Genomic DNA, 12,072 nt, shown 5'->3' with positions numbered 1-12,072 from the left:
TTGGTCATTTTGTACTGAGGATTTTTTTTCCTTTCTAGGGTGAACCTGGACAGCCTGGGAACCCCGGCTACCCTGGACAATCTGGTCAAGATGGTAAGCCTGTGAGTACTGAAAGCTTAGTCATCTCCAGTACTGGGATTATGTCAAAGTAAAAACTGCACTGGGTAAAGTTAAACAGGCAAGAAAGACTTTATTCAAGACTGTTGTAATAGGGAGAGAGATTGACCTCTATTCAGTGAAACAAAGGAAGGGTTCTTGCGTGCTGGCCTGAGCTAGTGAAAAAGTACTGGAGAACTTTAGGTGGGTGATCAATGGGGTGGCAGGAATTGAGTTATCCTGAGTTTGGCAGATGTTTTCCTGTGTGATTAGGGCAACTGTCTTTGGTAATTGGCACTTCTCAAAGTTAGGGTCCTACCCTCCCTCAGAGACTGGAAGATCCGGGTACTTCCCTTTCTTGATGAGTGTATTTCAAAGGGATGGCTCCTAGGTCCTTGAGAAAGACGTTCGTTGCTAGTTGCAAAACTGACAAGAAATTTTGAAAAGGTATGCCACTCAGAGGGTCAGAGAAAGTGACAAATTTTCTAGAGTATAAATGCTCTAAGAAGAGGGAGATCAGGAGCCTAGGGTCAGGAAGAAGGCTGTCTGAAGTTTAGTTAAGCTGAGGGGAACATTAAGCCTGGTTGGGTCAATAGGATCAGCTTTCCAGTCACTTTTTAGGTGCATTATCCCCAAACTGCATGCATCTTTGTTACATTTAAAAAGTTGTCTAGTGAGTATCGATGCATAGCTAGGTTCAGAAATCTTTTTGTCTTTTTCCTTCATGTCTATGGCAGTTTTCAAGTTGAAGATCTTTTTAAAAGTGATATTTTCCTAAGAACATATGTGCACTGGAATATATTGACTAAAAAAATAGCATCTTGTAAGTTTCAAGAGAACTGTAGGGAGACTTTTGAATTAAGGAAACATAAAGCAAATCCACTTTAAAGCATTCTAGGCAAATATTTTCAGATAGCTCAGCTGTCAACATGTTTATAACAGCAAATAAACATGAGGAATTTGCTTTTAAATGTTAGATAATTGTCATCCAAAATATCTCTTTATCATGAAACATTAACTTATTGCATGAAAGATGGGAAGGTGTGTATTGTGAGTCAGTAATATTTAAGGAATGAAGGAACCACAGCCTGATATTAGACTATCACTATCCCAACCATCAGGATAGAGGAGCTTGTTAGTTCCTGAGAGAGGTTTGCTGACAAATTCAATACAAAAATATAGCCAACTTTTGAAGAAGTAGTGATGTGCTGGGGTCTCATACGCCGGTTTTGTGTGGGAAAATGGTACACAGGTGAGCCTTTCTGGAGAGAGATTGTTGGAGAAGGGAGTTGGAAGAGGTCGCAAAATGGTCACAAAAAGCTGTAGAGAGCTGAGGAGCTGCCGGGTGGCTGGGGTGGTGCTGCTCAACTGACACACTGGGATGCATTCTAAGTGTGATGACAATGCATTTGGGAATTTTGAGATAGGAAGTAACTTGACCTGGCTTATGTTTTAGAAAGATAAATATGAATATTATGTGGAGAGTAGATTATATAGGGCAAGAGTGGAAACAGGAGATGTGTGGGAGGTTATTTCAAGATTCTAAGGGAGAAGTAAGACTGGCTTGGATGGGTTGATGTGGTGAAAGGGAAGATAAGTGGTCATATTCTGGATTTTTTTTTTTAATGTAAAGCTGACCAGAATTGCTGTCAAATTAGGTGTGAGGCATGAAAGAAAGAGTCGAGGAAGACTCCGAGGATCTTTGTGTGAACAGCTTACTGAGCTGGACAGCCCTGGGAGAGAATGCCTTGTTTCTCCTAGGATGCCCATGGTGCTTGCTAGGATATTAGAGGAATCTTGAGTTCAGGGATGTGAGTTCAGGGAATGAAAATACACAGTTGGGACTCCTTCGTTTGTAGATTTATCTATATCAAGCCACCAGAGTGGATGCGATCATTTAGAGAGTAATCACAGATTAGAGAAGAGAAGAAGGCAGTGGACTGAGCCTTGGGCTGTCTTTAGAGGAAAAAGGGGAGGAAGATGCAGCCAAGGAAATTGGGAAAGAAAGACCAATGAAGTAGGAGGAGAATCAGCAGGGGGTGGCATCCCCAGAAGCCAGGGGGAAAAAAGCATTTTGAGAAGGGAGTGCTCGGTTGGGTCATTGTTGCTAAGAAGTTTTGAAAAATGAGCTCTATGCCTAGTCCATTGAATTTGCTAGATGGAGGTATTGGGGCCCTTGATAAATGGGGTTTAGGGAAGGTGGGTATAAAAGCTGGATTGAAATGGGTTCAAGAGAAAGTGTGAAGTAAAATGATGACTGAATATAGATGCTTTTTCTGAGGGGTAGAATGAGGAACAGATGAATGGAGCAGTTGCATGGTTAGGATGTTGGATAAAAGGAGGGTTTTTTTTAAAAGATGGGAGAGAGGTGCCTGGGTGGCTTAGTTAGGCCTGCGACTCTTGGTTTCTCCTCAGGTCATAATGTCACAGTTTGTGGGATTCTCCCTCCCTCCCTCTCTCTATGCCCCTCCCCCAACTTATGCACCTGAGTGTTCTCTGTCTCTGTGTCTCTCTCTCAAAATAAAAAAAAACTAAGAGATGGGACATGTTGTAACATGTTTTTATGATGATGAAAATGAGGCAGAGGGGGAAAATATCCGTGATTTGGGCGATAGTGGATGTTTTCAGGAAGAAAACCCTTAGGTAGGTGGGAGGACATTGGTATACAGCATGGGCATTTGAATCTTTCTGTGCCGTTGTAGGCCAAGCTGGTAATTACAGAAGTAGCTTGGTAGCGATTTGTGGGAAAGAAGGTGAAAAATGTTATCATCAGACATTTGAATTGAATGAAACAAATGGGTTCTTAATCTAACATCTCCTCTTTGCCTTTAGCCTCAACTCCTGTAACATGGCAACATTTTCCTTGGAGTTTCTTATATCCCAGCTGTTCTCACTTCATAACTTAAAGTGTCATGTGACTTGGTGGCATTCCTCACTGTGACTCCTGCGTCCCAGTAATGGTGCTGCCTGAGCCCCTGTGTGAACTCTTCCCTAATCACACTGGGTGGTGGGATGCCCTGGAGACCCTTTCCTGGGCCCTACTCTGTCTGGGTACTGGTAGCTGTGGTGCTTTCCCCCTCCGAAGCAGATACACTTGACATGCTGAAATATCAGCTGCTGGCACCTCGTAATGACACAGAGCTCCTCTGAGAGCACTACTAAATTATTCAGTAATAATAATTTAGTATAACAATTAATTATAATATTAATTAGTTATATAATTATAAATATTAGTTATATAAGTACTTATATTAATATATTAGTAATGTTAGTATATGTAATATATTAATATACATGGATACATATTAATGTATGTTAATATATTGTAATTAATATATTACTATATAATTAATATATGTTAACAATATAAATTCAATAATATAGATAATATATATAAATTATAAATATATAAGTGTATTAAATTATATTAAATTAGTTATAGAATTAATATTAATTAGTTGTATAATAATAATTTAGTATAAGTTATTCAATAAATCGAGGTGAGTGCTGAGCAAGCTTTTCACAGGCTATCAGCTCTAGTTTGCTTTTTTTTTTCTTATTAAATATTTTGTCAAGAAGGAAGTACTGGAAACTAGTTGCAATAAGCCTGATCTAATAATCATGGATATTGCTTTATGACTTTTATCTGAGCTATAATGGATTTATTATGTCATCTCATTGAGTACATGTGTATGTGTTTGTATGTGTATATGACTTTATGTATAGTTATAGGGATAGGTACATAGTACCTGATATTAGAGGTTAGATGGTATTAGAGACTATCTGATGTTAGAGAAAAGACAGAATAATGTCCACATCCTAATCTCTAAGACCTGTAAATGTATTGATTAGGAAGTCCGCACACATGATTAAATCAAGGATCTTGAGATGCAAAGATTATCCTGTGGAAATTTATCTGAGTGGCCGGTATAATCACAGTGATCCGTATAGGAGGGGGGTAGGGGTGTCAGAGTCAGGGGAGGAGATGTCATGACAGAAGCAGAGATCAGGGTGAGGTGTCCATGTCCAAGGAATGTTGGTAGCATCCAGAAGCTGGTAAAGGGAAAGAACACTTTTCCCCCTAGAACCTTTAGAGGGAATGCAGGCCCGCTGACATGATGAGTTTAGCTCCCTAAAGCCATGTTGGGCTTCTGACCTACAGAACTACAAGTGTGTGTTCGTTTAAGCCATTATGTTTGGGATAATTCGTTACAGCAGCAATAAGAAACCGGTTTCTCTAATGTTAATCTGTTTACCCACAGGTACAGCTTTTCCTAAATCTCTCCTTTTTCCTTTAGGAAATCTGTAGGAGATAGGAGTTGGGGCAGGAAGAGAAAGTGAGTCTGGGAGCCAGAACAGCTGAAGGTCATTAGTGTGTGTCCAGGGCCAGTGCACAGTGGGAGTGGGAAGGTGTGGGTGGAGTCTCTGGCTGGCGATTGAAGCCATCTGGACCAAGGAAAGTTGGATGGAACAATTCGAAGGGAATTCTGCTTTGTTTGGATTTGGTTCTGTGCTATCCCCTTCAATAAGCAGCTTGAATCTCTTTCACGTAACCAGGCCAAGTCAACTAAAGCTTTAAATAGGAATTATTCCATTCTGGAGAAATACGGATTTTCATAAGGAAAATGCCTTCAAACAAAATGAAAGAGCGATTTTCAAATTCTTCCCCTCCTTTCTCGATTTCTATCAGCAGTGTCTGAGCATATTACTATTTTGCTATTCTATCATTATATACAGAGAAGCAGGGGAAATATTTCTATATCCTGCTAGGTAGTTCAGAGTAGTGCTATTAGTAAAGACATTCTACTGTTATGACATTGATTTTTTTTTGAAAGAAGGCCTACTATGAAAATATATAGAACTGTTTTATGATTTTGTAGTAGTGTTTGTTTCTGTCTGTTTTCTGTCATTATTAAGTACTCTTCATGAACTAAAGTACTTTATGAAACCAAAGCCCTTTCTGGCTTTTGGAGAGATCCGAGGCTGTTTTGCCCTCTGTTTTGCTTTTAAAAATTGCTTTGGTTTCATGGGCCTCAGTTTCTTCATCTGGGAAATGAGAAGATGGTGCCAGATGAGGCCCATGTTCTGTCCAATGTTGATTTTCTAAGATTCCATGAAGGCCATCACATTTACTGAGAGAGAAAGGTAAGCTAGAATAAACTGTCAAAATCTGGAGTTGGTTTTCTGTATTATTGGCTTAAGTGATTCAGGAATATTGATAGCACAGTGCTACCAATAGACAGAAGAATAGATTGGTCAATGAGCCACACTCCATGATGCAGCACCCCTCTGTCCCCACCCCCACCCCTTCATTGTACCCCTGTGTCATCTAGAGATTCCAGAAAGTGGCTAGCTGTCTATGGAGGGTTCAACTTTACAGAAGTAGTCAACACACATGGGGAATTTCAAAGTTACCTGACTTGATCAAACTACAAATACGAGGGAGGGGGCAGGTTAGTAGGAGATGAATTTGTGTACATAGGAGGGAGAAAGGAGGGAAGATCAAATAGGGTTCTTCAGGCCATTGTGATGACTTTGGCTTTCAGTTGAAGTGAACTGAGGAACCACTGGAGGATTTAAGTAAAGGACTGATGTGATGTAACTTACTTACAAACAAAAGTACTCTAACGTCTGAGTTGAGAATAGATTTTAGGGAGATGAGGACACAAGCAGGATCAGTTAGGAGGCTCTTAAAATAACCCAGGAGTAAGATGATGGCAGCTAGCATCAGGATAGTAAGTAGTGAGGCAAAGAGAACTGCTGACTTTCTGGAGGTATTTTGAAGTTAGAGCTGATGGAATTTGATGATGTACCCTGCCTGAGTTTGAGGGAGAGAAGTCAAAGGAGACTCCAGTGAGATGTGGAAGGATGGATATGGAAACTAGGGCAAGGGAAATTAAGAGTTTGGTTTAGGATATATTAAATTTTATCAGATGGTAAAGTAGAATTTTTTGAAAGATTATTTTTGGGGTGCCTGGCTGGCTCAGTCATTAAGCATCCAACTCTTGATCTCAGGTCTTGATCTCAGGGTCATGAATTCAAGTGCTATGTTGGGCTCTGCGCTGGCTGTGAAGCCTACCTGAAGGAAAAAAAAGATTAAAAAAATTTTTTTTTTTTAAGTAATCTCTACATCCAGCTTGGGGCTTGAATCCACAACCCTAAGGTCAAGAGTCGCATGCTTAACTGATTGATCCAGCCAGCTGCCCCTGTTCAAGTACAAATTTTAAGTGGTAGTTGAATATAGAAGTCTGACAGAGTGATTTTCCTCTTGTTCTTTTCTATAGGAGTGATAGTATGTTTCATGTTGATTAGTAAGAGCTTCCGATACGCTAAGAGAATCAATTCTTTGACATCTATGTTGTAAATGTTGCTTTTAATTATTTATTTGGTTTATAGTTTTGTTTTAATTTTTAGTAATGTAAAATTTTCTCACAATTAAATGTTCTGTTATTTCTTCCAGTGTTTTTTTTTTGAACATTACTGTATTCATTTACTGTATTATGAGTTTTGAGAATTTTTAATTCTTGATTTCACTTTTGGAATTTATTTTGGCATTTGGGGTGACATGGAGGTCCAAAAAGATTTAGCGAACTTGGAGAATGGCTGTTCTAATGTAGTGAAATTCAACCCAAATAAACGTATGGCTCTTACTTGTCTGGGAAGTGTTATTTAAATTTAACCGTGGTGAAAAGGGATTTGTAATGGGGTTGCCTGAAAGGCTGATGCAATACTTGGCATTGTTAGTAAATATATAATGTCTATATTAAGAAAGATGACAGTCCTGCTTTTGAAGTGTTAGATTTGGTTTAGGATACTATGGGGAATTGTAGAATTTGGATTTGACTTACAAGAGAGAGATGGGGAGAGAGTGAAAACTCAGAAGAATGTCTGTCAGGGAGAATTGACTGTACCTCAGGTGTAATCCAAACAAGAGGTGCTGTTTTAAAATTAGTCGAGAATGATGGTAGAGAATGGAAGGAAAGGGAAGAAATCTGGCAGTTACGCTTGCAGAGTAAGCGTGACAGGAGGTGAATAATTAGTAGTAGAACAATAAGACCCATGAGACAAGTTTTTATGTTTTCCTCAGACTCTTAACATGGTGCTAGTTGTGGACTCCACAGTTTAAGAGCTGTGGGCAATTTGGGGCTGAGTTCCATGAAGATTAAGGCCTGGAAAATGGGGTACATGAGGTTACAAGCCAAAGGAATGGCTGTTACTTAGCTTAGAAAAGAGAATTGTAAGAAGAGGCTTACTGAAATGTGTATACAATACACATCTAGAGAAAACTATTTCTACCTGAGCTCTTACTTCACCCCAGTTTGGATTCCTTTAGCAAAAAGGTTTATTGTCTCACTGTCTCCCCGTACTATAAAATACACGCACACACCTGATCAAACCCCTCGTGAGAGTCTTACTGGTAAACTAAAATTTGGACCACTTGCCTCAAATGAACTATCTTCCACTTGGGTAGTTTATCTCCCTTTTGTAAAATAAAATGTGATTTAAAATTTTTCTGTAAAGCTTTCCTAGACAAAGCTTGGTCCACTAGCTAATTCATTTTTCTCGAACACACCCCTTATGTAAATCTCCTGTATGGATCTCTCCATGTTTTCCTCATGGGCCTCTTAAGTACATTACTTATTATTATTTTTTTTTATATTATGGATAGTATATACAATAATGATGTGTGTGTAGATATTATATAGAAATGTTACTTGTCTGTTTTTTTAAAATTTTTTTAATGTTTATTTATTTTTGAGACAGAGAGAGACAGAGCATGAACGGGGGAGGGTCAGAGAGAGGGAGACACAGAATTTGAAGCTCCAGGCTCTGAGCTGTCAGCACAGAGCCCGACGCGGGGCTCAAACTCACGGACCGCAAAATCACGACGTGAGCCGAAGTCGGACGCTTAACCGACTGAGCCACCCAGGTGCCCCATTACTTGTCTGTTTAAATTCTTGAAGGAATTGATTGATAACACAACTAGCATGTGTGATTTTAAAGATAAATTTATGCTTATATTTTGTATTGTTTTGATTGTAATCTGTATGAATGCAGGGCTGTTTCTGCCATTATTTTAGAGCCATCAGTAGTAGTGACTGGTTGGGCACCATAAACATTTATATGTTTGTTTTCTTATTCATTCTTTCATTCATCCATTCATATACCTGATATTGATTGGGTATTTACTTTGCTCTTGGCACTGTTATAGTTTGAGGAGATATGCAATGAACAAAAAAGACAAAACCCGCCATTTTGAAGCTCACATTCCGCTAGGGAGGGACAACAATAATGAATATACAATAATAATAATAAGTGATACCAGATTGTGGTAATTACTATGGACAAAATATAGCAGAACAGAAAGAGAATGAGGCTAGTTATTGGTCACTTCTCTTTGAATAGAAAATGTTACTATTAGAAATTTAGGTTAGGAAGTTAAGAACTATTAAAGATGCTATTGGTTACCTTAAAAAGTTGCATATTCTCCTTTTGTTTTTTTAAATGTTTACTTATTTTGAGAGACAGCAAGAGCACGAGTGAGCAGGGGAGTGGCAGAGAGAGAGGGAGAGACAGAATCCCAAGCAGACTCCACAGTCAGCACCAAGCTCGATTCAGGGCTTGAACTCATGAACTGTGAAATCATGATCTGAGCCAAAGTTAAGAGTCAGACCTTAACCGACTGAGCCATCCAGCAACACTGTACATTTTCCTTTTGAAATAAGCTTAGTATAACTTCAAGTGTAGTCATACTCAGGGAATGAGGCAATTTACCTAAGTTTAATTAAGTTTTGTGAATCTGAGAACCAAGCTGCATCGATAGAGGTTGTCAAAGGTAGGCAGTGTTTTTCTTTTATGTGCTTAGCTCAAGGCAAACTATCATAGGAAAGCAGGTGATGTGTTCCATATTTATCACTCATCCACTCTTACTTAAGGGTGAGAGAATTAGATATAAATTTCATTTATAGTAAATGTAGTCTGCTTTGAGTAGAAATTTTGTCCCCCAACAAAAGTCTATAGCTTCCCATTGTCAAATGTAAATTTTTTATGTTAGTCCACAAAAATACATTAAAAAAAATGTGCTGTTATTTGGCAACCAAATAATAGTATTTTACTCCAGATTCCCCCAGTTAGTGATACATTATCTGCCATCCACTGCACAAATCAGAAACCTGGGCATCATACTATAACTTCAGATTCCTGATATCCTGTAGCTCATCATCAGGTTGAATTAAATACACCTTGAATGGACTCAGGTTCTACCTACCATTATCTCTCTCCTGCAGGAACCTCCCACTTGGTCTTTCTGCTTCCCCCTGCCACTTATAATTGTTATCTCCATAGTGTAGCAAGCAAGCTTCTCAGAGCTCCAGTCTGACCTTCTGGTATAGTGGATTGGTTAAAGACCAAAACCTTCATGGAGCACCTGGGTGGCTCAGTTGGTTAAGTGTCCGACTTTGGATTAGGTCATGATCTCACGGTTCGTGGGTTCAAGTCCCACATTGGGCTGTGTGCTGACAGTTCAGAGGCTGGAGCCTGCTTTGGATTCTGTGTCTCCCTCTCTTTATGCCCCTCCCCTGCTCTCACACACTCTCTCTCTCTCTCTCAAAAATAAATATTTAAAAAAATCCTTCATAAGACCCACAGGCTATGCATGAAAGCTGCAGTCTACTGGTCCAGTCTTGTTTGCAGCATGCTTCCCCATGTGCTGTCTCTTTTGTCTCCATGGATATGTCTCATCTTGTCATGCTTCATGGCACATTTTGAAGGGCTTCCTCTTCTGCACTGCGCTTCCTTTAGTGTTCCTTTGAGCTTGTCTCTTCAGAAAGCTTCCCTATCTACTCTTCACCTCCCATAGCATTCCAGTTCTTTCTTAGATCTTAGCTCGGGTTTAATTTTATATATATTAATGAGATGCATTGGTCAAGTAATTTGAGCAGCCAGTTAAAGCATATAAACTACTGGACTGGTAGTTCAATTAGGTGGCAAATGAGTTGAGTTTCTACATTAGCTACACATGAAAAGACAGATTTATGAATATTTTTTGAATTTAGTTGTGTTGAGCTATAAAGTGTGCTGGTGGCAAGAAGAATCCACAGTGGATATTAAAAATATACACTTGATTTAGGTTACTTAGTTACCATGGCTGTATACTTAAGAGTATCTGTGGGAATTTTGGAAAACTTTGAAGAAAATTAATGTAATAGAATAAACTTTGAATCACATTCTTAAATTTCAGAAAGAAGAGTGACATCCAAAATGATTTCTCTGTATTTTATTCTCATTTTTAGAGTTTAGAGCACTGAAAGAAAATTGATTACTCTATCCTCCTCACTACTTGAGAAGATCTGTATGTTTAGATTGGCAGAATATTTTATGGCCTGATCAGAATTGGGCTCAGAAGAGATTGTGACCCTTGCACATTTGCTGATTTTATTTCCTTAATTTCCATTTCAATGCTATACATCTTTCCTGGAGCATTATAACTATGAATCATGGAAGGAAATTAAATTGATTCTGTATTCTTCAACCCTACAATTTGGCAGTGAGAATATTTTTTTCCTAAAAAATGACTCATTTACAAAAAGACTTTCTGTGAACGTGGAAAAGACTTTACTGTCAGAAATCTTGCACATGGCCGTAGGGTGGATATTTGGACCTGCTAATAATTGCAAAATGGCAAAATTAGTGTCGAACAGTATTGATCAAAGATCATGTGAAATTTGCACGCCCACCTGAAAACACAGAAGCCTATGTGTTCAGAACAATAAAAACTCAGCGAGCTATATGGAAAGCTTATCATTTTTTCTGTTTCAGGGCATTTTCCTTGTTCAAGTGTACCCTGCTATGAGTCAACCAGTGTTTAGTTCTTGCTCCTCTTGGAAATTGTTGTGTGTTGTAATATTCCTCCCTGTTAACCTTTATTTTCCTGATTTTTAGTCCAAATTTTATTTTTCTGAATTTCATCCAATTTCTTCTGGTGGTTTACCCTGGTATCCCCCAGCTTGGATGTGGTTTTGATTTTTCTTAATTTTGTTACTAATCATGCTTCCTCTAGCTTTTAAAATAACCTTTGAATTTCTTTATATAACTAAGTTTTCTAGAATGCCTCTCACCGTAAGTTAAAAAAAATCCCACATCAACTTGGTTCTCATATTGTGGGAAGCATTTGTTATTTTTTGTATTGCAACTCTTCAAAAGACAAAACAAACGGGGCCATTATAAAATACACTGAAGCCTTGTTCACATGTTCACCATTAGATCTATGTGAATGTTGCAAAAGGGTTAAATCATGATGATGACTGGATCTGCCATTCCTCATGTGCTTGTGGTGCCACACATTTTGCAGAAGTGTTCTCATGGTTTTGTACAATAGCCATTGAATCTGAAGAACATAAAAAGAAAAACTCACATTTGAGTTTTTAGCATCTGCCAGGCATTTTCACCTGTGACTCCGTTTGTTTCTTTTCAGAAGTGAAGTGGGCACTGTTATCCTGGTTTGTGGTAAGAAACTGACACTTAGCTAGGCAAAGTTAGTCAAAATCCTGTAGAAAGTAAAGGGAGGAGCAAAAATTCAGCCCAAGGTCTTCCAATTTCAAGATTCATTGTCTTTCCACTTTATTGAGTTGCCTCCCAGGATTTGGGGATATGATCACTCGGCCTGAGGTCACATTATGAGTCAGAGGTGAGCTGGGAACACAGTCTGGGGCATCTCCACATTGCTTTAATCCATTAAAATGTGATGTGTCTTCTCTAACAAATGGATCATATTAATTTACTTCTTCGAAGAAGAGAACAGCTTTTGATCTTCTATAAAAGATTCGTTTTGTAAAAAAAGTAATAAAGCAGATACAACATTTGGCTTAACTTTTGAAAAAATGTGAAAAAAATAATTCATTACAGTGAACTTTGCAGATGACCGGCCATTTTGATAAATAGCCAATCTCCATGGTAACTTTCTTTTGAGGAATTTTA

At 38.5% G+C, this 12,072-nt stretch overlaps 1 protein-coding gene across 2 annotated transcripts in view; it reads left to right on the top strand.

Moving 5' to 3' along the window:
• Positions 1–12,072, top strand: part of COL21A1 (collagen type XXI alpha 1 chain) — a 175,941-nt gene that overhangs the window by 83,021 nt on the left and 80,848 nt on the right. For both annotated transcript variants that reach the window (XM_043591679.1, XM_043591678.1), the window contains one exon: positions 39–101. In XM_043591679.1, coding sequence (XP_043447614.1) covers positions 39–101 — 63 coding nt within the window. The remainder of the gene's footprint in view (positions 1–38; positions 102–12,072) is intronic.

The sequence above is a fragment of the Prionailurus bengalensis genome, chromosome B2 (genome assembly GCF_016509475.1).
Source record: "Prionailurus bengalensis isolate Pbe53 chromosome B2, Fcat_Pben_1.1_paternal_pri, whole genome shotgun sequence".
NCBI classification, from domain to species: Eukaryota; Metazoa; Chordata; class Mammalia; order Carnivora; family Felidae; genus Prionailurus; species Prionailurus bengalensis.
Note: the sequence above shows the minus strand (reverse complement) of the source record. Positions and strands in the feature narration are given on the sequence as shown.